Source organism: Pantherophis guttatus, chromosome 9 (genome assembly GCF_059756535.1).
Source record: "Pantherophis guttatus breed Tessera chromosome 9, ASM5975653v1, whole genome shotgun sequence".
Lineage (NCBI taxonomy): Eukaryota > Metazoa > Chordata > Lepidosauria > Squamata > Colubridae > Pantherophis > Pantherophis guttatus.
The window spans coordinates 875,297-903,112 of record NC_142071.1 but is presented as its reverse complement, the minus strand read 5'-3'; the positions used below and the strand labels follow the sequence as shown (position 1 = coordinate 903,112).

The window sequence follows — 27,816 nt, the reverse complement described above, 5'->3', positions numbered from 1 at the left end:
GGCCAAGGAGGAAACCACCCAGACAAGACGGGGCCTCTATCGTCTTAAATCGCTCACTATTGTTCCTATGTTTTAGACACCGTCTCCCTGGTAGAGGGGGCTGCGATGGGGCCATTTGTGAGGGGATCGCCGTTCCGCTGCTGCACGCTTTTGCCGACGACCCTTCGTGTGTGCCTGCTCTGCTGGATCATCAGCCCCGAGGCATGCCTCTCCCTTCCACTTCAGGGGCATGCACTGAAGCAGTTCTCACCGTCCATCACTTTAAGGAAAGACGTAACTGGAGCAGCTTGCGATGGATTGGGGAGGGAGAGGGAGGATAATTGAGTGGTTGCACTGGGGTGGAGCTGCATGCTACTTAAAGGGTGATGGGGAGCACGGAGCATCAGCTCCAACAAAAATTCCTTTCTGCAACACTTTAAGGTGGTCAATTACTACCAATATCAGGATAAATAAACTTGGTTACTGCTTTTGCGTGCTGAGGGGTTTTTTTCACCATACTTTACGGAACCTGTGTTTTTTTAACCACTGGACAGGCAAGTAGGCTAAGAAGGTAAAGCATCTAAAAGCTCCCAAAATGAACCCGATTTTGTTATTGCAGGCAGAAAAGAACCAGACTTGCTCCAACCAATATTGCTCACTTCCGCAGAATTGGTTTTCAAAGGTAATTTTCAACAGGATTTCTTTGCAGCAAGCATAGGTGCTACATATTTAAACAGGGCACAGAAAATGGCTTCCACCTGTCACTTTTCAGCAAAAGAGAGAGTTTTAATACTGTTTGGATATTGGATCTTTTCGAAGGGAGGCCCGAGAGCCACTTGTCCAGGGTGCTCCTTTAATTGGCCTTCTTGGACTGAGCAAGGACCGGATTCTGGGGTCCCTCAATAGCCCTTTTCCCTTCCATCCAAGGACACCAAGCCTCACATGCCAAACCTTCCTTTTTCACGAGTTAGTTTTATTAGTTTATCAAAATATAAAACACAAAGGAAAATAAAAATTAATGGGAAAGTAGGGGAAAGAAAAAGGGAAGAGAAAATGGGAGGTGAAAGTGTTGAGTTCTGACTCTTTTAAGCACAGTAGAAATAACATTACAGCCTCAGCTTAGGTTTACATATTAGCCATTTCCATAACAAATTTATCGGATCGGCAAAACCAAAGAATTTCATTTTCTTTTTTTCATCCCAAGCACAAAATCCAGAAGTGATCTTCCAGTGAAGGTGGCCCTTTCCCCTTCCATCCAAGGACACCAAGCCCCACCGAATGGCCTGGCCATCTGCCTTCCTGACATGATCATTTGCCGAAAGCCCAGGCTACCCCAGCCTTTTCCTGCCTCCTCTCTGGAACACTGCACCAAAATAGCTCTAATGGCCCTTTAATATAATGGCAAAATTCCTTCCCCCCTTGCTGGGTGAAATTTGGGGGCTGTACGAAAGATGGAGCACAGCAAGACACTCAAAAGTGGAAGGGGGGAGGGGGCTTTTCTGGGCCCTGCTTGCCCTCCTGATCCTTGCTGTGCAACGTCACATCAGGCCAGGCCACGCAAGGCAACACCCTGAGCTTCTTATCCTGCCATTTCAAGGTTTACGATCGTGTCCTGGCCTTGACGCCTGATAAAGCCACCAGCCCGGGCAAGAGTCCACCAGCTGCCATCCCAGCCCACTCGTTGGCAAGCTGCCCTGGGGTCGGCAGCTTCAGACTTCTGGGAAGAACGGGACCTTTTCTGGCAACAGGCCGACCGGCAGTTTCACACCGCCCTACACGCAATCCCACGCATGTAATTTTATTTATATGAAGAGGGTGTACGCCTTTGCTCCATTGACCTGTACCGATTCCTGGTGTGCTTCCCTGAGCAATTCCAGGCGCTGCTTATCACGAGGCTGAGTTGTTGGCGGGATGCCCTGCCCCACTTGCCTGCCACTTTAAATCCCATCCGCACAAGAGCATCTGACGCGGCAGAAGTCCGGAGTTAGCATGAGCTTCCTCATGAAACGGGGTTTTGTCAATTTATTTAGCCAGGGAGTTTGGCAAAGAGGAGCCCAGTGACTCTTTGAAAAGCTGAAAACGGGAGAGAGCAGCTTTATGGCGCTTCTGACATCTGGGAGATGGAAACCAGTCTCTGTCACTTTCACTCATTCCACGGCTGGTGGGAACCAAGGCCTCCGGAGGCTTATTTGGGCTTTGCCAAGGTCCGAAATTTCTTCCTGGTGTTCTTGAAGCTGTGCAAGGGGTTCCGCTGGCCCTGCAAAGAAAGCCGTGGCATCAGCCCCCTCAGGACGACCTGAGCCACACCGCTCAGAGGGCTCCAACCCAAGCACTCAGCTGCCAGGCTCGAGTGGCTGTCCTGGAAATGGGAATTTTGACAGGGGGGAGAGAAGAAGAGACCACCAACCTTGCTCGTGGAGGCTGGGCATTTCCGCCGCTTGCGTTTCCCAGCGAGGGCTGGAACTGCTGGCCGGAGACCCTGAGGGACTGCAAGAGGAAGAGCCTGTCAGCTTCCAGAATGGCAGCCCTCCCTGCCCCCTTCTCTCCTGGCCCTGCCCATCACACCCCCCCCCCCCCACGTGCTTCCGCTTCCTTGGGAAACCCAGTGAATCCTTCTACCAAAACTCCAGAAGGTCAAAAGCCCATTTAGAAAGAGAAACGCCCGTATATACTGGAAAGAGGGAAGCGTCACACGTCCGTCCTAAATGCAGGGCGGTCTCCTCCCCTCCCCTCAGTGGAGGCGCCCCTCCAAAACGCGACCCCTACCCAAGTATTCTGGGACGTTGCGCAGGTGAGGCTTAACGATGGCCGGGTGAAGGGGCTTGTCATGGCGCAGCAAATTCAGATCGCGGGGATTGTCTTCAAAGTACGTCTGAGAGAGAAAGGGCCCAACGGGCTGATCAGCCTCCGTCAAACGCAGAACTGGACGGGTGCTACGACTGGGAGGGAGAAGGGAGCGGGGGGGTGGAGGGATTGGGGCCAGCTTCTCTGCCCCACACAAGGTACCTTGAGCTTCTCTGAGTTGAGCAATTCTTCTTTGATTTCACGGAGTCGAGCTTCTTTAATAGCCTGCTTGGTGATCGACCGCATGGCATCCTGGGGGCAGGAGAGAAAGTGCCAGAGGCTTAATGATGCTTAATGCCCTAAACTAGGGGTCAGCAACCTGCAGCTCCGGAGCTGCATGCAGCTCTTTGGGCCCTCTGCTGTGGCTCCCTGTCAGGTGATCCCACCATTGGCTGGCCCCGCCCCTTGCCCTCCCCTCCCAGTCACTCCTCGCCTCCACCTGAGAAGGTAAGGGCGACGGCGGGGGATGGAGAAGCAGCCAGGGCAGAGACAGAGAGATACAGAGAGAGAGGGAGAGAGATGTCAAAAGGATTTTGTGATTCCCAGTGTTTTTTAACAACTGGTTCTCTGCCCTAATGAGTGGCTGGGTAGGCGTGGCTAGGGGGGATCATGTGACTAGTGGAAGTGAGTGACGTTGAGTTGGCCACGCCCACCCAGGTTTGTGGCTCCCGGTGTTTTCTTTTCTGTGGGAAATGGGTCCAAATGGCTCTGAGTATTTAAGGTTGCCGACCCCTGCCTTAATCCAACCACTGTAGAAGGGAGGGGAGGAAGGAGGGGAGGCAGCAAGAGGTGTCAGAAGACGACACACATTTTGCTCAGGCTGCTGCGTTAAGGCCTCCGTGGTTTTCTATCACGTCTCTCTATATTCTACTATATTTGGCCTGGATTCCCGCTAATGCTTGGCCACCTGCTACAGAAAACAACTTTCTTTTCCAGAAAGTTTCTGTTGAAACCCTGATGGCAAGCACTCAATGCTCACGATTCTCAGCAAGGGCCCCAGCTTTCATTTCCGCCCCCCAGGAGACAGCAGTGGCCATGCAGCTCTTGCTTGCAATTGTGCAACAACAGCAGAACAGCAGCTGCTCTTCAACTCAGCCATGTCTTTCCCTGAGGACCCCCATCTCGGTCTCCTCCATGCAAAGCTGCTCTTACCTGGCAGCGGTAGCGGAGTCCCTCGATCTCCTCCATCCGGAACTGGTAGGGCGTCAAGGTGTACTTGCTTGCGCTCTCTAAGGGACCAACAAAAGTAATGAGTTTGGGGGAAAGGCAGGCATCACTCACAACACACTGTGGCCCCCAAAGCTGGCCAGGGAGCGAGATACCAAGACACCCGGCCCTCAGTGCTCTGGCTGACTTCTATAGAGCCTTGGGGACACCCACCCTCTTCCCTGGACCCCCAAACGTTCCCTCACCCACCGGCTGTGAGCACCTCTTCAATCTTGGCAAGCAGAAGCCTCTCAGAGGGCAAGACGAAGGTCAGGACAGTGCCTGGGTTCTGAACACGGGCTGTCCTGCAAGAGAGAGTCAACAGCTGACGCGCCAACATCTCGAAACCCCAAGGCGAACGAGGGCTTCGAGGCTCAGCCAGAGGAAGCCCTTATGCCTCAGAGAACGAAGGGGGAACGGCAGAGGGAGGCTAAGGTGGCAGCTGCTGCCAGTCCCAAAAAAAACAAAACAAAAAAAAAAGAGTGTGAGAACTTCAAGCACTTTGTCTACACGGAAATCTGTGGGGATTTTCAATGGTTTTATATTGCTATTTGCAATTGTTTCTTGTTCAATCCTCTTCAAAGACAATTAAGATCTGGGTGCTTCCACCTCTCTCTCTGAGGCCCAAATGAAGACTCAGGAGAATGTGGAAAACTGCATCCCACCCACATTTTAGTCACAGGAAGAGCCAAACAGGCCTGTGGGAAACCTGTGTTAAGCAGAAGCCCTTGGAATGTTCACATAGAACCAGAAACCTCCACTCAGAGCAAAGAATGTGAGTTCTTGCTACCTGGGGAAAGTACTTAGCAAGACCTTAAGTGGGAAGAGGGCAGGGAAATGCTTCTAAGGCAGGGGTGTCAAACTCTGTTTAGATCTGGCCCATGTGGACGCCCTGGAAACAGTGAAGGATCAACCCACGGTGCCTGTGTCAGCAAAAACGGGCTCCCAAGCTGATTTTCAGCTGTGAGTGTCTCCTGCAACCCTGAAAATGGAGTTTGGGAACCCTCCCGCATTCAGCCCTCCCAAGCTCCGTTTTCACTGGCAGGTGCCAACACAAATGATGTTAAGCTGGCCACATACACCCCTGACCCCCCGAGATTGAAGACAACCCTGATGCGGCCCACAATGAAATCGAGTTTGACACCTCTGTTCTAAGGAAACAAAGTTGTGTGGAACATAGAAGCATTCTCCACTCCTTATTTAAAAAAAAAACCTCCACAGGTTCCAAAAGCAATAGAATTTGCTTTTTCAAAGGGACCCAGAAGCGAAATCACGCGCCCGATTTATTACCAAAATGGCCCCCGTCTGGCATGCGAGGCTACAACCTCGAGAGGAGCTGAGCATTCCCGCACGGCCACATTTCTGCGAAGGAGACCCTCCTGGGTTTGGCTGCAGCCGCCACTCACCTGCCTGCTCGGTGGATGTAGGATTCGAAGGAGGGGGGGAAATCGAAGTTGAAGACCGCGGACACGTTGTGGAAGTCGATGCCTCGGGAGACCCCGTATTCCTGATCTTTGCCCCTGAAAGGCAAAGCAGAAGCACAGATGAGAGGTGAGGTCAAAGGGGGCTACTACTGTCCGGCCAAAGGAGAAACCCCGAGGCCTCTTTAATTCACTCTCACATGATCAATATGAAGATTTTTTTTGGAGGGGGGGGGACTCACTTTTCTCCTTTGGTGCCCTTCTTCCTTTTCCTGCCAGTCTCCTCTGGTTCTGCCAGGTCCTGCTCATCTGTGGCAATGATGTAACTGTAGATGCCCCGATTGAACTGGCTGATGATGTGGCACCTGGAAGAATATCAGACCAGCCATGGAAGGTTATTTCCAAACCCCTGAGATCATCAAGCCCCAACCCCCTTCCCAGCAGCTGGAAGCATGCTTTCTTCTGTTTATTCGTGCCAGAAGCATCCCAATTACAATAAGGCACGCTGGATGACAAAAAATGTAAAATATAAAATACAAGATTAAAATATGTACAAGTGAAACAGGTATTGGCTGGAAACTAGCAACGTCAATGGCGTTCTGTGGTCATGAAGTCCTCCAAGAATGTTAACACTTTCCAGCATCTCCCGGGGAACGATTTATTGCTGGGTAATCCTTTCAATCCAGAAGCATCCGAAGCGTAGTGAGGAAGCATGGCATTTCCTGGGAATACAACTGCTCCCTGTCCAGGAAATATTGGCCCTTCCTGACCCACCCCCGGCCCCGGCTTGTTGAGGCTCACCGGGACTGAGCAGGCAGCTCTGAGTTGAGGACACAAGCAGCGATCCCAAACTGCTCCAGGAAGAGTTTGAGGCGGTAGCAGCGGTCGATCCTGTTGACAAAGAGGAGGACTTTTCCCCGCACCAGGGAAAGCTTCAGGAGGGCATAGAGGAGCAAGAATTTATCCTCTTCAGTCTCGCACTGGATCTGGAACTGACTCAGCTGGGAGCTATCTGGCAACGGTGCTTCTTGCAGCCTGAGAGTCACCTGCGGAAGAGGAACATGAAATCCTGCCTATCACACCACCCAAAGAACGCAGGAGAGATGGCTTCTCCCGGGCTCTATGCCACCACAGCTAGGCCGAAGCCAAACCAAATTCAGGGTTGGCAATCTGCAGTACAAAACCTGTAAACCAGGCAAGTACCAAACCATCTGTCCCCACCCCCACCCCAAATATCCAATCCGCCATTCCTTACCGGGTTGTGCAGCACCAACTCCTTCAGTGTCTGCACATCCTCGTTGAAGGTAGCTGACATGATGAAGGTCTGGTAGATCTTGGGCAAATGGCTGCAGGGAAACAAGACTGCATCAGCCCTACGAATGGGATGGCACATCAAACCCAAAGCCCACCATGCCTCACCAGCAGGAGAGAACGAAATGCCTCCGAGACAATGGACGCAGAATACTTTAGTCTAACTACTCTTGCGTAAAATAACAAATCACACAATAGATTTAATGTTATCACAGAATAAATGGAACTATCTCTTTAAAAGCATTTCTAAAATCAAAACATTCTAATATAGTTTTTTTAAAAAAACTTCCTCTTAAAAGTCTTTCAGATCAGTAAAATTCCAACCAACTGCAATTAACTCATTAAATTTAAGATCACTTCCTCCAAGTTACCCTCATAGAATAATTTGTCACGCAAATGGCAACAACTTTGGGAAAGAAATTATAAATTAACAATGGCAACAGCCTATAAAGAAAACCTGTATAAGATGCTTTAGAGGTGGCATATGCCACCAGAAAGATTAGCTAAGGTGTTTTCAGATAAATCAGCTAAGTGTTGGAAATGTCATCAGTTGCCGGGATCATACTGTGGTGGTTGTGTAAAGAAGCAAAACAATATTGGGTGAAAATACAAACATGGTTAGAGGGAATGTTGCAGCAACATACAGAGTTAAAACCAGAGATATTCTTATTGGGAATTTTACCAGAAAATTATAGCAAAGAAGATATATATTTGATTATTCATATAATAACAGTGGCTAGAATTGTATTTGCGCAAAACTGGAAAGCAGATAAAATTCCTTTGGAAGGAGATATAAAGAAAATTTTAGAATGTGCAGAAATGAATAGATTAACATTGAGAATAAAAGATAAAGAGGAGTCGATGTATTTCAAGACATGGGATAAATTTTATGATTGGTTAGAAAAGAAATATGAATAAGGACATAGAGATAAAATAGATAGCGAATAGATGGGAAAAAACAATTAGAAAAATAGATACCCAGATGATGCCAAGTAAAAGGAGAAAGCGGGAGAGGAAAAAAGTGAGATATTATAAAAATGTACGCAAATGATGAAATAAAAATAATAATTGAATAAGAAATTGAAATGAGAAAAAAGATAATTAGGAAATCGGGGCTGCTCGAATACCACTTTAGATTGAACTAAAAAGGGAAACAACAGGAGAGAGGGGAAGGAGTAGAGAGAGAGGAAGGGAAAAGAGAGGAGAGGAGAAAGAAGGGAAAAGGAGAGGAAGAAGAGGGAGGGGAAAGAGGAATAGAGAAGGTTATAGAAGGGGGGGAAGAAGAGAGGAGTGGGGGAAGAGAAGGGGAAGTAGGAAAGAGAAGGAGAGGAAGAACAAAGGAAGAAGGAGGAGGAGAAACAGAAGGGTAAAAGAGCAGCCCCGAAAAAGTAAAAATGAAAAATGAAAGTTAAAAGAAAAGATGAATGAAAAATGATAGAAATGACTGTACATGTAAATGTGTTTATGAAAAATAAAAAACTTTATAAAAAAAAGAATAATTTGTCACTTAGCAACAGAAATTTTGGGGTCAGTTGTGGACGTAAATTGAAGACTACCTTAATCTTTTTAATCTTTATTAATCTTTATTAAGCTAAAAGAGGCTCTTCTTTAGCCACAGTCTGTTATTCCTTTTTTGAAGATCTGTACCATTTTGGGAATTTCTTCTTGTTAAACAATGAAGAAGCTGCTAAGGCAAGCTAAAATAAGGAATCCTTAATTTTTAAAAAATGGATGGAGGGCAGACTGTTCCACTGGGAGACAGACGGATGGATGGCAAACAACAGACAGGTCTTTTGGACCTCATTAATTGACAATGTCAATTACCTGACCAGTTGGGATGGGCCAATGTAACGGGGTGAAAACCCTTCTATTTTCTTTCTCTTCCTTCATTTTCTCTTATATTTTTCATTATTTTTTTTCCTATTCCCTTTCTCTCTGCTCGCATCTTAGTTTTTACCATTGTAATTAAATTTCTGAATAGAAATTATATGAGCTGTAGAATCCCAGCATTTCAGAGTCAGGACTCACCAGAGAAGATTCTTCAAGTCTTCCTCAAAGCCAAATGAAAAAAGCAAGTCGGCCTCGTCTATCACCAAAATTTCTAACGAATTCTGCAGCCTCAAGTTTTGCACCTGTACATGTGCCAAAACCCGCGAGGGTGTTCCTATCACCACATCTGGTCTCTCCATCAAGAGGGGTCTGCAAGGCAAAAAAACTGGAGGCGTAAAGACCAAACGCTGGAGGAATCCCAGGTACCTCCCTCTGAAAGAATGCTGGGAACGATCAGTGTCAGATAAGCCGAGGCCAACTCAGTGGCATCATCCAGGTGGGAAATCTTTCGTCTTTTTATATATATAATTTTTATTAAGAATTGTGATTATATTAAAATGCAAACAAAACTATTTATTTAGCATATGATGAGAACAGTAGAAGTAAATATATACACAGTCCATGTAATTATACCATGTTTCCCTGAAAATAACGCCCTGCCTTATATATTTATATATATAAATATAATATATTTATATATATAAATATATTTATATATATAAATATAATATATATATATATATAAATTAATATATATATATATAACATATTTATATATATTATATATATATTTGTATTATTTATATATATATTTATATATAAATATATATTATGGGGGAATATAATATTCTGCCTTTTTTAACATTCCCCCAAATATTTCATTCTTGGGAGGGGAGGCGGGGCCTCCCTACACCCCGAAGCGACACCGACCAAGGGGGTTCCAGCCTCCTCCCATGCAGGCTCTGCTCACCTCTGGGCGGTCATGTCCTCTGGACCGGCCAGGTTGACGGCGCGCACGTCCCGAGCGCAGTAGGCGGCCAGGCGCCGAAGCATTTGCAGCGCCTGCCGGGCCAGCTCCTTGGTGGGCACCAGCACCAGGCCCCGCACCGCCTGTTCTGCCACCAGTGCTGCCTGCAAGGGAGAAGGGAGGGGGGAGAAGAGGGGGGAGAAGAAGAGAGGGGGAAAGGGAGGGAGAGTGAAGGGAGGGGGAGAAGGGGCGGAGAAGGGAGAAGGAAGGGGGGAGAAGAAGAGAGGGGGAGAAGGGAGGGAGAAGGGAGAGAGAAGAAGAGAGGGGAGAAGGGAGGGGGAAAGGGAGGGGGAGAAGAAGAGAGGAAGAAAGGGAGGGGAGAAAGGGAGGGGGAGAAGAGAAGGGAGGGGGAGGGGAAAGGGAGAAGGGAGGGGGAAAGGGAGGGGGAGTGAAGGGAGGGGGAGAGAAGGGAGGGAGAGTGAAGGGAGGGGGAGAAGGGGGGAGAAGGGAGAAGGGAGAGGGGAGAAGAAGAGAGGGGAGAAGAGAGGGAGAAAGGGAGGGGGGAAAGGGAGGGGGAGGAGAGGGGAAAGGGAGAGGGAAGGGAGGGGGAGGAGAGGGGGAAAGGGAGGGGGAGTGAAGGGAGGGGGGAGAAGGGAGGGGGGAGAAGGGAGGGAGAGGAGAGGGGAAAGGGAGAGGGAAGGGAGGGGGAGGAGAGGGGGAAAGGAAGGGGGAGTGGGGAGGGAGAGAAGGGAAGGGAGGGGGAGAGAAGGGAGGGGGGAGAAGAGGGGGGAGAAGGGAGGGGGGGAAAGGGAGGGGGAGTGAAGGGAGGGGAAGAAGGGAGTGGGGAGGGAGAGAAGGGAAGGGAGGGGGAGAGAAGGGAGGGGGGAGAAGAGAAGGAGAAGGGAGGGGGGAAAGGGAGGGAGAGTGAGGGGAGGGGGAGAAGGGGGGGAGAAGGGAGAAGGGGAAAGGGAGGGGGGAAAGGGGGAGAAGAAGAGAGGGAGAAGGGAGGGGGGAAAGGGAGGGAGAAAGGGAGGGGGGAAAGGGAGGGGGAGAAGAGAAGGGGAGGGGGAAGGGAGAAGAGAGGGGGAAGGGAGGGGGAGAGAAGGGAGGGGGGAGAGGGAAAGGGGGGAGGGGCGTCAGGCGAGGCCGGCAGAGGGGGGCCCCCCACCCCCCACCCCAGGGAGGCTCCCAAAGGCCCTCGCGGCCACTCACCGCCTTGGCGTCCAGCAGGCGCTGCAGCAGGGGCAGGGCGTAGGCGCCCGTCTTCCCGGAGCCCGTGCGGGCCCTGGCCAGCAGGTCCTTCCCCTCCAGCGCCAGCGGCACCGCTTTCTCCTGGATCGGGGTCGGCGCCGCCCAGCCCAGCTCGGCCACCGCCTGCCGGGAACAAACACGCCCGCTCAGCACCACCCGCGCCGCCGGGGACCCCGCCCGCCCGCCCGGCCTCTACCTGCAGGAGCCGCGCGTCCAGGCCCATCTGGCCGAAGCTCCCCTCCGCCGCCATGCTTTCGCCGCTGCCGGAAGCGGCCGGTGGGGTCGTAGGGCGCGGTCATAGAGCCGCCCGAGCAGAGCGTCCCAGCACCGCCACGGCTCCCTCTGATGGCTGGCGAGCGAACGACACGACAGGCTGTTGGCAGCTTTCTCCCCGCTGGTTTGGGGGAGCGCGGAGCCTTCCTGCTCCTTCGGCCGAGGCTGCTCCCTGTTCCCATGCAGGGGATGCCGCCTTTTCTTTGGTCGCCTTGCAAAACCCGGAGCCCCTTGCAGGCTGCCCAGAGGGCCCCAGGGGATCCGGACTTAGGCTGCAGGCGCTCCTGGGAACCGCCCGGGGCCATTCCCTTGCACCAAGTGGGGCTTCCAAAGCCTTCGGCCCACACCCAACACCCGCGGCCGATTCCTTGCGACGGATTTCAGAGGCCAATAAAGGAGCCTGTTTGTAGCTCAGGGTTACAATGAAGCTTCCTGGGTACTTTCCAAGCTTGGTCGTTTTCTTGCCACCCGTTTCATTAGGTATCGCAAGGTCGAGCTCAGAGCACCAAGGCACCAGGGCCCAGATGTTGGGGGCCACAGGCGGACTCTGAAAACCGCTTAGAGGGGGCTGTGAAGAAGGCGCAGGGCTCTTGCCAAGGGCTTATTTCAGAGCACAACTCAACACCAAGGATCTGGCTGTACCAGGGTCACAACACACACGGCTCCCTTTACCTGTGATGGGAGAAGGGGGCTACGGTTTTTTTATACACGGGTCGATTTACAATTCACACACCAAAATATGTTGCTAAGGAAGACAGCTGTTAAGTCAGTTTTGCCACTTTTGATGACTTCTTGTCAGTCAAGTGAATCGCTGGAGTCGAGTAACATAGTTGCTAAGTCAATCTTGCTTCCTCATTGATGTGCATGTCAGGTCGCAACAGGGGATCACGTGACCCTGGGAAACTGCAACCATCATAAATACCAGTCAGTTGCCAAGCATCCCAATTCTGATCCTCTGACCACGGGGTGGGGGGAGATGCTGCAACACTCCTTATGAAAAAGGCTAGGTCCCTTTTTTTCAGTGCCGGTGCAATTTGGGCCACTAAATGAATGGTCGTAAGTCAAGGACTACCTGTAGACTGATAAAACATTGGAATATGATCCTAAAATTTCTTGTGGAAGTGATTAAATGGATTTTTGGGCCTCTTTGCTGTTAAGAATTTGTGGACTTTTACAGTTCATACTTGCTTTTACCTACTTTTCCCACCAACATATAAGGAAAGCCTCTTTCAAAAAAGCTTTATTTCAATCCAAAGGTTTAACAAACGGGCCTCGTGACACACTTGCCCAGGCCAGCGGAGAAGGAAAAAAATGCCCATTTTCAGTCCCACTACTTCAGAGGCCCAATTCTGCTGCCAAATTGCAGCACTGTGTTGTCCCATAGCTGGAGTATTTACAGGTTCTATTTCCAAATTACAGAAAGTCTGGTTAAGAAGAGATAACACCACTATGCTCTTCAAGGAGTATCTCCAACTGAGAGTAGCTCTAAGTCAAACTATTTACAAATTTAAGGGGCTTCTTCATTTGACCTTTACAACAAACCTTCTACTCCTCCCTCATTTGCATTGACTCTCCAGCCAAGACCAATTCTGTGCTTAGAGAACTGAGAACTACAAAAAAAGGATTGAAGAGAAAATGCTGCAAGAAATCCTTCCATCTCTTGGCCGCCTGACCACCCCTGAAATGCTAAACAATATTTAGATCAATGGTATTTGAACAAGGAAGGTGTGCTACATGTAAATCTGTTTTTCCCTCTAATTGTATTCTGTTGAATAGTTTTAGAGTTACAGGGGACTTTAGAAGACTGAAGCTTTTAGGCAAACTGCAGCTATTACAAAAGTAATGGAGGGAATCCTCTCTGTGTTTTATAAAGCAGCTTCTTAGAATGTTCCGGGAAAGCTTGACAACCGAGGCAAGCTATCCTTACCGCTAGCTTCACACGCTTCAAAGCACAAAAATATGGTAACGTTTGAGATGTTTTTGTGGATGTATTTAATTGGGGCAGGGGCATTGTCTGCTGTGCTTCTTTCTCAGTTTAGTACTTTTTAAAAAATCAAGATTTACTCAATGGAAAGCAACAGTGGAGCATTGGTGAACGATGACCTATGTGATGCTGAAGACATCAAACCAGTTTTTTGGCTTCAAAGAAACTCTTGAGGTGCCTCATTTGCCAAATGCCTGTAAGGAGGAGGATGACCGTCTGCGCGATGGACCACCAGAGCACCCGCTGGTTGGTGCTCTCACTGGTCATGCGGAACCTCTCTTCTCGGAACTGCAGAGGGAACAAAGCAGCATCAAGAACACGCCTGGCCCAACTCCTCCTGTCACGCTTCATTCAACTGTTGCCCTCCACCTGACCCAGGTCTAGTTGAGATGCAGGTTTCGCATTCCAAGCATCTTCCACCACTTTGCCAATCTCATCCCACGCAGAGAGAAAGCCAGCAAGTTTACCCCACAGTAAAATACGGTGGGCCTTTTCATGCACCTCTGTTTATAATAGCTTAAAATGCTACACAGCAACCTCGTCCTTCTGGCTCAAGACCAACAAAAGCGCAAAAGTGACCCAAGCTCAACTTCCTTAGTTGTTCCGGTGTCAAAACATTTGTTTTTCCAAAGCCATCCACAGGATGTCAGACCACTCTTTACTTTGGAGGGGCTGCAGTGACTGGCAAGAAACACACCTGTCCAGGGGCTGTTGGTTTGAGCTCTGAGCTTGGCCATTTGGTGGCAAAAGTTTCGCCACCATTCGGACACCGTTTCCAACCAAACGGCCAAGCTAGGAGCTCAGACCAACAGCCAACTACCAACCCCAGCTACTTATATTCAAATGCATTTCAAACACTTGTTCAATTCCTGCAAGCACCTTGGCAGCAGGAAAGCCCACCTCCCCCCACCCCCGTCGGCTCCCTCCCTGCTAGGGAGCCAGCATAAAGAGGGTCCCCGGGGGTCCCCCGGCAGTCTCACCCTTTGGTAGTTCTGCTCCTTCTGGATCTGCTCCACCTGGTCCAGCAGCTGCCTGGCTCGCAGCTGCAGCTCCGTCAGCTTGTCCTTGGCAGCAATCTCCGGGTAGTTATTGGCGTGCTCCCCTACCTGGATGTCCAGGTGCACCCGCTGAACCAAAGACACAGCACGTTTAGGAGGGGTGGGGGGCAGACCCTTGAGGGGGGATGCTCTCCCTGTTTGCCCTTCTCCCCTCCCTCCCTCCCCCGTTCCCCCTTCCTGCCCTTCTCCCCTCCCTCTGTCCCCCTCCCCCTTTGGACCAAAAGACAGTTTGTTGGGGGAGTCAGACCTTCGAGGGGGGGCCTCTCCCTCTGACTCCCATCCTCTCTCCCCTCCCTCCCTCTGCCCTCTCCTCCTTTGGCTCAAAAGACACAGTTTGTTTGGGAGGGGGGGCTCTCCCCCTGCCTCCCATCCTCCCCTCCCTCCCTCTGCCCCCTCCCCCTTTGGACCGAAAGACACAGCTTGTTTGGGAGGGGGGGTCAGACCCTCGAGGGGGGGCTCCTCCCCTGAATCCCATCCTCTCCCTCCTCCCCTTGACCCCCATCCCCTTTGGACCAAAGACACAGCTTGTTTGGGAGGCGGAGGGGGGAAGATCCTCGAGTGGGGGTGCTCTCCCCCTCTGCCCTTCTCCCCTCCCTCCCTTTGTCCCCCTCCCCCTCTGGACCAAAAGACACAGCTCGTTTGGGAGGGGCGGGGGGAGGGGCAGACCCTCCCCTCCCTCTGCCCCACCCCCCACTTGCTTACCAGCTTCCCCCCCGCGAAGAGCGCCAGGCGGGTGGAGTTGGAGTGCAGGCAGATCTGGTGCTCTCCGGGCGTGTGCGAGGTGAAGGTGAAGCGGCCCTCCGAGCCGTACTGCCGCGAGAGGATCACCTGCGGGGGGGAGGGGAGGAGAGGGGGAGGGGGGTCATCTCATCAAAGGGGGGGGGTCATCGTCCCCCCCCTCCTTCCCCTCCCCCACGCCCAGCCGACCCCGCCTCACCTTGGCGTCCGGGTCCCGCACCTCCACGAACATGCCCAGCCCGGGCGTGGAAGGCAGGAAGGCCTCGGCCTGCTTGTCCCACAGCTGCGTCCGGTAGTTGCCTAGGAGACGAAGGGGGGGGCCGGTCAGCCGGAGGGGTGGGCGCGAGCGACCCCTCCCTCCCTCCCTCCGCCAGCCCCGCCCCCTCCCCCCCCTCACCGATGACCATGGTCTCGTCCGGGATCTCCTCGATGAAGCAGCGCTTCTCCGTCTCCCCGATGTGGAAGTAGAGGCCCCGCGCGGAGCCCCCCCACAACAGCAGCAGCGCCCCCGCAAGCGCCACCAACCGCCCGGCAGCCATGGCCCCCCGCCGCCCCCGCCAGCGCGCATGCGCCAGCCCGTCACGTGGTTTGGCCCTCCGCCCGGCGCCCCAACCTGGCGCCCGCGGGCACCAACCCCCCCCAGGCTCCCTTGAAGGTCCCCCTCCTCTCGGGAGGACCCCCCCCAGGCCCCCATTTGCCCTGGAGTTGAAGAAGAGAAATGGTGTGGTAGGGTCTAGATGACCTCCAAAGGTCCCTTCCGACTCTGTTCACCTGACTAGGCAGGAGGCAGAGGAAATACAGAGTTGGGGGGGCCCTTGGAGGTCCTCTAGTCCAGCCCCCTGCTCAAACAGGAGACCCTATATCAGTGGTTCTCAACCTTCCTAATGCTGCGACTCTTTAATACATGTTGTGGTGACCCCCAACAATAAAATTATTCCTAAAACCATTGAAAATATGTGTTTTCCAATGGTCTTAGGCGACCCCTGTGAAAGGGTCATTCGACCCCCAAAGGGGTCCCGACCCACAGGTTGAGAACCACTGCCCTATATCAAGGGTCTGCAACCTTGGCCGCTTTAAGCCCGGCGGACTTCAACTCCCAGAATTCCCCAGCCAGCAAAGCTTTATATGTCACCCTTTCTCCGGAGACTCAGGGCGGCTTACAATGCTTTTAAGCAATAGCCTTCGTACTTTTGTATATACCTGCTTAGTAGGGCTTTTTGGGGGGCCCCCAAGTGGTGTTCTTTTTTATACAAAGTCAGTTTATTGCCCCCACAATCCAGGTCCTCATTTTACCTACCTCGGAAGGATGGAAGGCTGAATCAACCTTGAGCCTGGTGAGATTTGAACTCACAGTAATTGCAGGCAGCAGATATTAATAACAGCACTTTAGTCCACTGCACCACCAAGGCTCTTCTCCAAAACCTGTCAGAACTTGCTGGATTTCACCCCTGCTTGATACTATCCATCTGTTGATAGAACCTAGGACCGGATTGGCTTTTTTGGCATCTGCAGCATAATGCTGGTTTCATCCTTAAGTGGTGGTTCATTCGGACTCCTAGATCCATCTCACAGTTCCTGCCATTGAGCCTATTCTATTCTATACTTGAGCCTTTGGTTTTTCTTGCCTTACTTCGATGGATTATGAAGCAACCCCATCCAAGGAAGGAATAAAAATTTAGAAGAATGTACGTGCAACGCAACGTGTCAGAGGTGAAGGAAATATAACAACACATATACTCAGAATTAGATGGGAAGTTACAAGACGGGCAACAAGGAAATAAGCAGCAGAAACCACAAGGAAGGAAAAAAGGACACGCAGACCTTAACCAAGGCATAACTCTCTAGGGGCAAAGTGACACGTATCCTCAAACAAGGCGCAACTCCACAGACAAGCAGACACATCGACTAAAAGCAAGGTAGAACTCCAAAAAAGGTAATAGCTTTGTGAAATGTTACTTCCCTATTTCTGGAAATCAACTGTATAAAACAGTGTTTCTCAACCTTGGAAACTTGAAGATGGGTGGACTTCAACTCCCAGAATCCCCCAGCCAGCGCTGCTTCTGGGAATTGAAGTTCACCCATCTTCAAGCTACCAAGGTCGAGAAACACCGGTATAAAAGATCGTGCTATGCTGTTGTTCAGGGTCTCAGCCCCCAATTGGACTGGGATCCTTCTGCTGAAGCACTTCAATAAAAGTTTTGTCTCGCGTGTCTGGCTCAGATTGGCTCCTGTGCCGGGCTGAACCAATTTTGGGACAACTTTTCTCACCGTTGAATTTCATTTTGTTGGATGAGATCGAGTGTTCAAGTCTGTCGAGATCCTTTTGACTCTTGAGCCCATCTTTTAAAATGCTGGCTATTCCCCACTTCATGTTGTCATCTGCAAATCTCATTAGTTCCCCTTCTATTCCCTCATCTAAATCGCTGATGAAGATGTTGAAGGCTACTGGCTTAAGAGAGAACCTTGGGGTTATCTCTCTGCATGCTTCCCTCCATGTAGATGTAGTTCTTACCAAGAAGTAAACTGTGATCTACTTTTCCAAATGCCTTACTGAAATCTAAATGTACTATGTCGACAGCATTTCACTGGTCCATTACTTTAATTACTTTGTCGAAGAATGCAATATGGTTTCTCTGGCATGATCTGATTTTAACAAACCCATGTTGGCTTCTAATATTAGCTTTGCTTATTGCTGGATGTTCATAGGTCCATCACTTGATTATTTTTTCCAGAATTTTTCCAGGTATTGACGTCAGGCGGATTAATCTCTAGTTTCCTGAACCTGTTTCCTACACTCCCCCCCTTTTTTTTTTTGAAATTGGGAACCACATCAGCTTTTTTTCCAGTCCTCTGGTAGTTCCTTGGTGCTGCAGAATCTTTCAACAGTGACTCACATCCTCCTCATCTTGCAGTCAGTTTACTGAAATGTATTTCACATCCAGCTATTCTTGAAAATAACTTGGAAGCTGCAATTTAGTCAAAGAAGTAGACTCAGCCATGTCCCATCTGCCATGAGGTCTCTGTACTAGCTACCCAGAGGCTCCTAGACCGAACTGAAGATGCTTGGCACCGCACCTTTGGAGGATGCACTCTCCTGACCGGAACTTGTCCCCCTGGGAGTTTCTCAAGATGAGTTGCTCAAGCTGCATAAGCTTTATGGAGCAAGAACTGGAGGACATCCTCCATTTTTGGAGTAGAAGCTGCCCATGCCAGCTTTCTGCAAAGCACTGAAATCCATGTTATTCTATTCTGCTTTTCATTGTAGATAGTAGACTTGAGTCACATTGGTTATTATTATACTATTTATAATTGTGTGTATCTCTCCTTGAGCTATGAGAAGTGGGGTGGTCTAGAAATGTTCTAATAAGTAGTGAACAAATAAACCCTGGCACTGAAATGGATGGTTTTAAAAAGAGGGCAATAGTGGTAGCCGCGGTGAACTCTCTGGTTGCATGCAAAACTAAGCAGGAAAGCTATGGCAGCTTCGTCCATCTGTCTGGCAATCGGCTGGTCTGAGGTCAGATTTGTAGGAAGAAGCCCCCCTTCTCAGAATAAAATATTCTTTTCCTTAATATTAAAAAGAGGCAGAATAGAATATTTCCCCTGAAGGAGAAGAGGAGAGACATCTTCTTAAAGGCAGAAAGCATCCCCAGTCTTCCTGCTATAGGAAAACAGCCTCAAGCACAAACCCGAAGAGGCTGGTCTTTAGGGATGGGTATTTTGTGTCCATTCAGAAAACTGGGCCACTCTATTCATAAGCAAATAGCAGCCAGAAACCTTTAATAAGCAACACAATAGACAAGCAACCGAAGCTGACAAGATTAGCTCAGACAAAATACATAGGATTTGCATTTCCCCTTTTGCCTATAGAGCCAGACATGACCCCTACATGACCCCGTAGGAATCAAGCAACATCCATTAAAATATTAAAGGACATATTCTTGCAGGGGAACAGGCATTTCAATCATAAAGCCCCAAAGAATGTGTAAAAGCCCACCTACTCTCTACCCCATCTTGTCAGCCATCCCAGAAACATGCTGCTGTCACTGTAGTTTCTGGCTACCAGAAGTTTCTGGAGACCTCCTTTCCTACAGCCAGCCTCCATTTTATTTCAGCTTCTCTCTACCAGCTTGGAACCTGATTTTTCTTCCAACAAATTCAGGCTTAAGGTCAGAAAGGCTGATCTCAAAACGGGAAAGATAATCTGCCTGCCTTATAAGAATATTCTCAGGCTTGGCTACACTTTAAAAAAAATTAATTTAATTTTAATAGATACTTAATAAAAGCAACCATGAAGAACAAATGAAAGAAGAACTAGAAAGAAAGATTTACCGTATATACCCTGTGAAATTGAACAAGAATTTTCAAAACGACATTAAATCACTATATATAAAGTAATCCTGTTACTGGAAATGAATCAATAGCTGATGTTCAACAAAAGTAGCCAATGGAATAAAAACAATCTATTATAATCAAGTATTTAAAACGTGTACCAGATTTAAGAGAGCCATCCTTATCAGTCGAGATCTACATTTTAAAATCCAAATCTTGCAGATTCGGTCACGCCTTTTCAGATACTTCCGGCTGTTCCATAGCTTGGTGGGTGAAACCCTCAGAGGTTCCAGCTGAAGCTGAAAGAAGGGGAAGAAGCCATGGGCAACTCACAGGGAGAGGAGCAGCTGGCTCAGTCAGGTATGGTGGGGCTGTTGGAAGGTGATAATTCAGCCATCGGGATGCTTGGCTTGTAAAGGCCACGCAGGTCAGACCAGAAAGCCTGTTTAATGCTTCCTGTATTCTGATACGCTTATTGGTTCTTTTGGAAATGGAAAGTCTTTGGAATAACAGGATGCAAAGGAAAGTTAATGACGCTATTTATTTGAGAACTCTGTATTATCTGGTAATGAGCGTTCCTGGCTACACTTCCCATCTTAATTTATTTTGAATACAGGTTTTTAAATAGCTACATTCTTTGTTATGAGTACAACTTCAAGTTGAATGTATGTTTTCATTTACGCGCTGCGGTTTCATTTCCCCTTTGCATACAGCAATAGGAGCCCATTCTATTAATTTGAGGAAGTTTAGTTTCAGCACTCAGAGTTGCAACATGAATTGCAACACGCACGAAAGTGGTTGGAAATTTAGCGGGTTATGTCACAGAAGTGTCATGTCTGGAAATAACGTACATTCCAATTGTGTGCTTGTCATGGACTTTATAAAACAGCCAGCTGGGCTGATTCAGCAGAGATGATGGATGTGTTGCACATGATGGAGTCCGGCAGGTACTCAACAAATAAAATGACCCTTTTCCTGCTTTCTGTTCTGTGTGCAGCTGAAAACGAGGCCTGGGCTCAGGGAGCCGTCTTCAAGTCGCGGTAAGTGTCCTGGCAGCTCGGCCGAGGGTCAAAGAGGGAGACCCCAGGGAGCCTGCCACATCTTGGAGCACACCAATCTCACAGAAGCCTCTCTCCCCATTCTCCCTCCTCCAGGAAGGGACCTGAAGCCCCAAAGAAAAGAGGGCTGAGTCCCACTGGGCACCTGTTTGCTCATTTCACTGAAAACTGGATGCCTCTTGAGATCAAGAGAGACTCTGATCTCAAGAAATGAATCTCTGAATGGGTGGAAGCAAGTTTATTCTGGCCAAGAATCTGGCTTCCTTTGGAAGGAGAGATGCACTGATGTTCCTCCTCTACTCTCTCATGGCATTACCAGAATGTTCTGCCCCACAATTTCGAGATTGTTTGTGAGACTCAGATTGTAGGTCCCGCTATGAATATATTTATTATAGCATCAATTGGTAGCACCGTTTTCTCCATGGTGAGGTCTGTGTTATAAAAGCATTTGCCACTGGAATGGAAGCTTTAGAGAAGGGACAGCTGGACTAGTGTTTTTATGGTGTTTATTTAATGCTTTAGAATTGCACCAATTTTAGGTTTTGTAAGCTACCCAAAACCACAAATGGCGTGAGTGGCGTATAAAAGTAGAGTTCAGTATGGCTCTTTTTCCCCCATTATGAATATGAGGGCTTTGCTTGGGTTTTCCTGCCCAAAGAAGATTTGAGCAAATAGGCAAAGGCAGGAGTTGAGAGTGGATGAACAGCAGCTCATGCTATAAAAAGCAAGGCAGCTCTTAAATCAAGAAGCAGCATTTAAATGGACCTACCTATCAAATAAAAGACTGCTGTATAATGGTATTTATTTTTATTCCGCCTTTTGTCATTTTTATAAATAACTCAAGATAACAAATATGCCTAATACACCTTCCTATTTTCCACACAACAATGGCCAATGTAGAGGTTAATGGCTGAAGAGAGAAAAAAAATAGAAATTTTCTTTTAAAACACAAATCTTGACATTTCAGGCTCTGGGATGTAAACCAGAAATCCCTATACCTTCAGAACAATGAACTAATAGCTGGATATTTGCAAGCTCCCAACTCTGCACTGGAAGGTGAGTCTTTTCTAAAACCACCTAGAGGAGGGATAAGAAATAATCTTTGCAGTTTTAGATTTTTTTTTGAGTTCTTCCTCCTACAGCCGCCCTCAGGAGCTCAAGAGGCTTGAAGAGTTCTCTAGCAACTTACTGGTTTCTTATGGTGAGGTGGGGTGGGTATTTGTATAATTATGTACACATTTGTAGCTTGCTCTTTTTCTTTTGTGTTGCCGCTCTTCTCAGTGTGTCTGCTTGATTCAAACAGACAAACATAAATAGCTAATTTATTGTGAGAAGCTAAGAGTTTTTTCAAAGAGAATGTAAAATAAAATCAAGAGAAGACCTGGTGGCAGAGGGTTATAATGTTCAATGGTTGAGATGCTAGTTTTCTGCAGCCTGGTTTCCTCGTTACCCCAACTGACATGGAGGAGGGGAGTACTTCCATGTTCATTTTGGCTCCTTTTTCACCCCCAGCATACAATGCTGCTCTCGCCCCATTTCCCCAACTTTGCTGTGGCTGGGCCCCTAACGTGAATTCTTTATTCCAGATCTTATTTAAGATGTTTCCTCCCCATTTGTGAAAAAACAAAATGTTGATTTGACTGAGAGAAGAGGAAGGAGAATGTAGAAAAAAGTACTTGAATCTTGGGCAAATAGAAAGTCTGAGAAAGAAAGAACTCCACCTTGATTTAGTTAGGTATGAGTTGAACTACGCTTCAGTGTCTCTCCCTCCTTCTTCTTCCTCCTTCCAGAAAAGATTTTCTGGGTTCGCAACCAGGCCTTTGGCCAAGAGAACTTCCCCATCATCCTGAGCATTCGGGGTGGGAAGAGCTGCCTGGCCTGCTCTCCGGGGTCCCCGCCTGAGCTGCAGTTGGAGGTGAGAAGCAACCGTCCGATGACGTCCCAGGTCACTTTTATCTGTGCTGCTACTTGGTATTTCCTAGACAGAGTAACTGGACAGCAAAGCTACAGAGTGACTGGACAGTAGAGCTCTCTGTGCGCACACAGGGGAGGAGGGGATTACAACATGGTTTAGAGGGGGATGTGTTTGTGTGGAAGCCTCTCCTAGCAAACCCAGGTAACCAGGTTGTAGATCACAGCATTACGTGATCTTACCCATGATACGCGTAAGAGAGCAGAGGCGGCCAGATTGTACCCTCAACCCATCCCATTTTTTGGTGGGTGGTCTCCTTTTCTTCTCCTGATTTTCAGCTTTCAAAGTGAAGCAGATGAAAACCAGCCATTTTCTTCAAGATGGACTAGGGGAGACAGAGGCACTTCCTCTTTTTTATTTATTTTGTTCATTTCTCTCATACATTCATACCGACAGAAACCCACAGGAGTTTGTAGCCCAGCTTCTCCTGAGGACTTCAGTAGTTTCTCAAGGACTGGAGCTTCAAGAAAGCAAATTGTGTAGAAATTGTGTGGAAGTGGCTCTGCTTTCTCCCTCAGCTCCAGAAATACGATCCTGGTTACTCTAGGATTATTTTTCGTTAAGAGGAGTCCATGATATGCTCTCCTCAGGGAAACATGTACGCTAGCTTAGGGTTCCTTCACCATCAATAGCTTCCCTTGATTTTGCTATCGGGAGCCCCTTTCGTGGTAACTTTTCAGGCCTGAGCAGGCTTCTTGAGGCTGTTCCCTTCCCTGAAAACCTCTTTCTTCTCCTCAGAATGTCAACATCTCAGACCTGTGCAAAGATAAAGAGGCCTCCACCCGCTTCACCTTCTTCGTGTCTAAAAAAGATGGAATATGGCGTTTCGAGTCAGCTGCCCACCCGGGCTGGTTCCTCTGCACTTCTTCCAAAGCCAACGAACCCATTGGGCTGATAAATAACCCAGGATCTTCTCACCTGGTGGACTTCTATTTCCAGCCTGAATCTTAAGCCAGCCTCTCCACCTTCCTTCAAAGGACAAAGCCCACTCCTGAAGGGCAGGGTCTCACAGCTACTCCTTTCTCTAAGTCTAAACATTTCTGCAGGGGGTTGCTTTTCAAGAGAACAAAGTGGCAGGAAAAAGATGCTGTGTTTCTAGAGTTAGCTCACTTTCTGGATTCAGAAATGCAGGTTTTGCAGCTAGCAGCCACCAAATTATCTGCAGACCTCTAAAGCTACGAGCGCAATATATGCCAGCCAATTTATGAGCCCTGGTTTCCCAGAAAGGAATTAAATACATTTGAAGTAACTGTATTGACTACATTTCATTCTAATGATTTCAAAATATGCATTAAATTAAAAAAAATTCATTTTGTCTTAGCACCAGGTAGTCTTGGAGTGTGAATCCCCAGCTTGTTATTCAGAAGTCCGCTGCAGCCTGTGACACATTCTCCTCCTATCAAATTGGGTGGGGAGGAGAAAGGGAGAGTCAAGGCTGTGACAGCAGAGGGAGGCAGCAAAGGAACCTTTTTCTAACTCCTCACCTTGTCTTAAGAGCCAGGTGTACCTCCATCTCTGCTGATACTCTTAAAATGCCAGCTCTGTCATTAATCAGTCTTCATCCACGATTCAAACTGGGATGAGAGACCTGGCATGCATCACCAAAACCTGGGCAGGTGAGCAGTGATGAGTGAGCAACTTACGCCTAGGCTTCAGATGTTGCATCTGCACAGACCGAAGGTAGAGATGGACTCTTCAGGTGACCAAGAGTACCGTACTATTTGTGAGGGTGTGTTTAGCAAACACTGCAACTGCTGTACACCTTCACTCCCATCTGACCTGCTCAACCTGATGGCGGAGCTGCTCTTGGTGTTCCTTTGTCTTTGATTGTGGTGAACCTCAGCTTGTTTTCTGGGGAAGGAAGAGACAGGATTATTCCCGAGTGGCCTCTTTCTAGTCAGCAATTTACTGGAATTCCTTGGCTTATTGATCATGCTACCCCAGAAAGCAGCAGCCCAGATTTATTAACTGATTTCAAGTTTTAATTTTCTAATAATACTGTAGTTTTCTGGAATTGGAGTACCATGCAAGTGATAGATGTAGATAGATGGGTAAAAAGGGGGGAGTGAAAGGATTGGAGGTGTTCATAGTGGCACTTAATCCTAATTATGCCGTTGCATCTTTCTCTGTCCCTCCTTTCCCTCCCCCCGTCTCTTGACAGTTGCTAAGAAGATTCAGAAAATGGCGATTTTCTAGGTAAACTGGCACATAAGTGTAAACTAGAGAGCAAAAGATCGAGCCAGCTGGATTGCCCAAATGCACTGATATTTCCATTGCTGTACATAATTCAGGCTTTGGGATTATTTTTGGCATCTGATCAGGTGCTTGCAAACAAGACTTGTGGTTTTTTTCCATGCAGTCCTCCTTCCCCATTCATGCAGTTTTTCAGACGGTCCAACCAGCATATTCCTCTTGCTTTGTTTTGTCCATAAAAAATAGAGGACTGTGGCATGAGGCAACTGGACAATTGCATCTGTTCTGTTTTCTTGACCTCCGATACTTGGGATGTCCTCTAACACTCCGAGGGAGCATTTTCAGCACCGCCTAGCATCTTCCTTGTGTTTTTGAGTATTTGCAAATAAACATATTTACAGTCTGTAGAGATTCTCAATCATCCGGGTCATGGTTGTCCCAGAGGTGCTTTTTCAGGAGGCAACTGGACTTTCTTGTTTTCTCTTTTGAAGACATTTCGCTTCTCATCCAAGAAGCTTCTTCAGCTCTGACAGGAGCTTCCATTCCTCACTATCCTGTCAGAGCTAAAGAAGCTTCTTGGATGAGAAGTGAAATGTCTTTACATATTTACAATAAGCCTATACATCCTGTTTTTTTTCTGATCCATTTCCCAAATCATATGGGTATCTTTTTCTTTCTAACCAGCTCCACACTAACATTCTGGTATTTTTGACTGCATTCTTTCAGAGCTAGGTGACAAAATTATGAAGGGGTCCTCAAACGCCCCTCTTTTGAGATTTAAAAACATCGATTCCAAATGCTGTTCCTTCAAAAGGAGGAACAGTAATGCATATAGTCCTTCAGTTGCCGATATGTATTATTTATTACTGTTTTTGTGGTTTTATGGTTCCCAGTGTTGTGATATTGTTCAGAGTCAATTGGGTGGCTATAGAAATCAAATTGGGTCTTCGGAGAGGGGCGGCACATAAATTGAATAAATAAATAAATATAATATAAATAAATATATATGTTATAAGCAAATAAATAAATAAGTAAGTAAATAAATAAGCCACCTTTTCTACATCGCTCAAAAAAGGAGACTGGATGAAAATTATCTAAACTACTGAGCCCAGCAATGATTTCTTGAGAATGGGGTGCCCACCACCTCCTTCCACCACTTCGGCCAGGTTTTTAGGGGGTAGCAGGAGGATTAGGGTCCCCCCCAACCTCAGGAGAATTAGGTATCTTCCATAGGGGAGGCACCTGCAGCAGAAGGCACAGTCCCTCGTTCCCACTAGGTGGCACTGTTTCATGGAAGGAAGTTGAAGTCTGCCCATTTTGCTGGATGTAACAGGCTGAGCAGAGACAATGGTAGACGGAGGGTCCGGAAGGGCTATATAGATCAGTGGTCCCCAACCCTTGAGGCTTGGAGGTGCAGCTGGAGGGGAGGGAAGAGAACAGGGCTGTGCGAGAGGCAGGCCAGTGTGTATGCATGTGGGCGGGCATCTCAGCTTGTGCAAGTGGCGGCTTGGTTCTGAATAAGCCACGCCTGGTAGTGGGCCGCGGTCTGTGGGTTGGGAACCCCTGATACAGATGATAATACACCTGGAATTATACTTGGAATTTTATAGGAAGCTAGTGCGGTGATATTACAGCATCCATAATGACATACACTGCTGGAGGGGAGGAGATGGGTAGGGGATGGAAGAGTAGAGTAGAGTAGAGTAGAGTAGAGTAGAGAAGAGAAGAGAAGAGAAGAGGCGAGGCAGGCAAGGAATACAAATTAAAATTGGCAAAAAAAATGTAAGAGAACACCTGTCCACTCTAGACAAGTTCAAATCACCAGAATCAAATGGATTCAAAACCCAGTTTTGAAGGACCTGGTGGACGTGATCTCAGAACCATTGAACCGTATTTTTCAAAAATCCTGGAACAACGGGAAAAGTATTGATGTAGTTCAAAAAAAAGGGGGGGGGAAGAGGAACGAAATCCAGGAAAATACAGACCGATCAACCTGACATCAATACCTGGGAGATTCCTGGAAAATATAATAAGCAACAGATCTGAGAACACCTAGAAGCAAGCAAAATTATAACCATAAGCCAACATGGGTTTGTCAAAAACAGATCATGCCAAGCAAATCTTATTTCATTCTTTGACAAAGTAATTAGTGGATGTACTAACCCTAACCCTAACCCTAACCAGCCAAATGCTGTGGACATAGTATACTTGGACTTCAGTAAGGTATCTGACAATAAGATACCTACTTTTTGGTAAGATAGAAAAATGTGGGATAGACAGCATCACCGCCAAATGGACTCATAACTGGCTGACCAACTGCGTTCAACGTGTTGTCTTTAATGGAACTATATCTACATGGAGGGAAGTATGCAGTGGGGTGCACCAGGATTCTGTTTTAAGCCCAGTACTCTTCAATATCTTCAGAAACAATTTAGATGAGGGAATAGAAGGGGAACTCGTCAAATTTGCACATGATACCAAGCTGGAATAGCTTTCCTTCAGAAGTTGTGGGTGCTTTATTGCTGGAGACCTTTAAGAGACTGGGAAGCCATTTGTCTGAAATAATATAGTCTCTTGCTCGAGCAAGGTTTGGACAAGAAAACCTCCAAGGTCCCCTCCAAGTCTGTTGTTCTGTTCTGTTCATGCCAATTTTTACTGAATCGTTTCAGACTCTGTTCAGTGCTTGCTCAATAAAACTTATATGCACTTTGGAAGCGATACTTCAAAACACGCAGCAGTGAGTGCAGCAGCTCCCTTAAAAATGGCTTTTCTTTTAGCTTCACACTTTAAGGAGGCGCCACGATGCATTCAATGTATTTTGAAGCAGCTCTTCCAAATAATTTTCAAAGCAAGGACCGGCCTAGTTTTTCTTGCGTTAGTGGAAGGAAATTGCTGTACATGGGGGGACCCGGTCTCCATCCTACTTCCCTTGCCTTGCTGTCCGAGCCTAGTTCTGCTTGGGCTTCCTGCTCCTTTCATGGCCTTCGTTTCAGAGTAGTTGGGGGAGGCAGTAGCCACCGTGGCCGGTGCGGTTTGTGCTGCTCTCCCAAGAGCTGTAAGTTCCGGTTCAGACAGCAGCCCTGCAGCTTGTGCAGGAGGCAAACTAGCACTTCTCCATTTGCACACAGTATTTTGCAAGACGAGAGAGGCTCCTCTACTCCTTTCCTTTTGCGCCAATGCTCGTGCCTTTCGAAGGGAGGTCCGCGTCACAGAGTTAGTGGCCTTGAGTCAGGTTGTCTTGCAAAATCATGTAAAAAAAAACCCAAAAAAAACCAGCCAACGATCAAGAGGGATCTGTCCCCATTCCCAGCAGGGGCTCTTAGGAAGCAGCACCGGTTCCCTAGGGATCCTCGCTCAGGCCTGGGCAAGAGGAGGATGAAAGGTCCCACAGGAGGTAAG

General features: G+C 48.1%; 3 protein-coding genes across 5 annotated transcripts; 1 reads left to right on the top strand and 2 right to left on the bottom strand.

Moving 5' to 3' along the window:
- Nucleotides 1-935: 935 nt before the first annotated feature.
- On the bottom strand, nt 936-11,107 carry DDX56 (DEAD-box helicase 56). The gene is made up of 14 exons (XM_034430737.3): nt 11,006-11,107; nt 10,771-10,932; nt 9,562-9,722; nt 8,790-8,960; nt 6,706-6,796; nt 6,252-6,496; nt 5,693-5,815; nt 5,436-5,549; nt 4,240-4,334; nt 3,976-4,052; nt 2,986-3,075; nt 2,746-2,851; nt 2,387-2,466; nt 936-2,236 (listed from the first exon to the last, which is right to left on the bottom strand). Exons 1-14 carry the CDS (start codon nt 11,057-11,059, stop codon nt 2,165-2,167), a joined length of 1,641 nt encoding a protein of 546 aa, XP_034286628.2. The 5' UTR covers nt 11,060-11,107; the 3' UTR covers nt 936-2,164.
- Nucleotides 11,108-12,306: 1,199 nt separating this feature from the next.
- TMED4 (transmembrane p24 trafficking protein 4) lies at nt 12,307-15,446 on the bottom strand. Its single transcript, XM_060683346.2, has 5 exons — nt 15,260-15,446; nt 15,062-15,162; nt 14,827-14,952; nt 14,047-14,193; nt 12,307-13,354 (listed from the first exon to the last, which is right to left on the bottom strand). The coding sequence occupies exons 1-5, from the start codon at nt 15,399-15,401 to the stop codon at nt 13,205-13,207; spliced, it is 666 nt and encodes a 221-aa protein (XP_060539329.1). The 5' UTR covers nt 15,402-15,446; the 3' UTR covers nt 12,307-13,204.
- LOC117673376 (interleukin-1 receptor antagonist protein-like) lies at nt 15,404-23,534 on the top strand. Of its 3 annotated transcripts, XM_034430739.3 has the most exons (6): nt 15,404-16,795; nt 19,417-19,554; nt 20,192-20,234; nt 21,220-21,308; nt 22,043-22,167; nt 22,963-23,534. In XM_034430739.3, exons 2-6 carry the CDS (start codon nt 19,515-19,517, stop codon nt 23,173-23,175), a joined length of 510 nt encoding a protein of 169 aa, XP_034286630.1. In that variant the 5' UTR covers nt 15,404-16,795; nt 19,417-19,514; the 3' UTR covers nt 23,176-23,534. The 3 variants fall into 3 exon arrangements, with proteins under 3 accessions (XP_034286630.1, XP_087731880.1, XP_034286629.1); XM_087875754.1 differs by lacking the exon at nt 15,404-16,795 and having other exon boundaries at nt 19,370-19,554; XM_034430738.2 differs by lacking the exons at nt 15,404-16,795; nt 19,417-19,554 and having other exon boundaries at nt 19,981-20,234.
- Nucleotides 23,535-27,816: the final 4,282 nt, after the last annotated feature.

What these genes read in the sequence shown, in the direction of transcription:
- DDX56 (XM_034430737.3), bottom strand. Translation starts at nt 11,059, where the DNA reads ATGGCGGCGGAGGGGAGCTTCGGCCAGATGGGCCTGGACGCGCGGCTC. An exon ending in GCCTGCTGGACGCCAAGGCG is followed by an intron (nt 9,723 to 10,770) that starts GTGAGTGGCCGC and finishes TCTCCCTTGCAG; the next exon opens with GCAGCACTGGTGGCAGAACA. An exon ending in GACTTGAAGAATCTTCTCTG is followed by an intron (nt 6,797 to 8,789) that starts GTGAGTCCTGAC and finishes GTTTCCCTGCAG; the next exon opens with CCATTTGCCCAAGATCTACC.
- LOC117673376 (XM_034430738.2), top strand. Translation starts at nt 20,107, where the DNA reads ATGATGGATGTGTTGCACATGATGGAGTCCGGCAGGTACTCAACAAAT. An exon ending in GGAGCCGTCTTCAAGTCGCG is followed by an intron (nt 20,235 to 21,219) that starts GTAAGTGTCCTG and finishes TTGACATTTCAG; the next exon opens with GCTCTGGGATGTAAACCAGA. An exon ending in CGCCTGAGCTGCAGTTGGAG is followed by an intron (nt 22,168 to 22,962) that starts GTGAGAAGCAAC and finishes TCTTCTCCTCAG; the next exon opens with AATGTCAACATCTCAGACCT.
- TMED4 (XM_060683346.2), bottom strand. Translation starts at nt 15,401, where the DNA reads ATGGCTGCCGGGCGGTTGGTGGCGCTTGCGGGGGCGCTGCTGCTGTTG. An exon ending in TCTTCGCGGGGGGGAAGCTG is followed by an intron (nt 14,194 to 14,826) that starts GTAAGCAAGTGG and finishes TCTTTGGTTCAG; the next exon opens with CGGGTGCACCTGGACATCCA. An exon ending in AGGAGCAGAACTACCAAAGG is followed by an intron (nt 13,355 to 14,046) that starts GTGAGACTGCCG and finishes TTCCCTCTGCAG; the next exon opens with TTCCGAGAAGAGAGGTTCCG.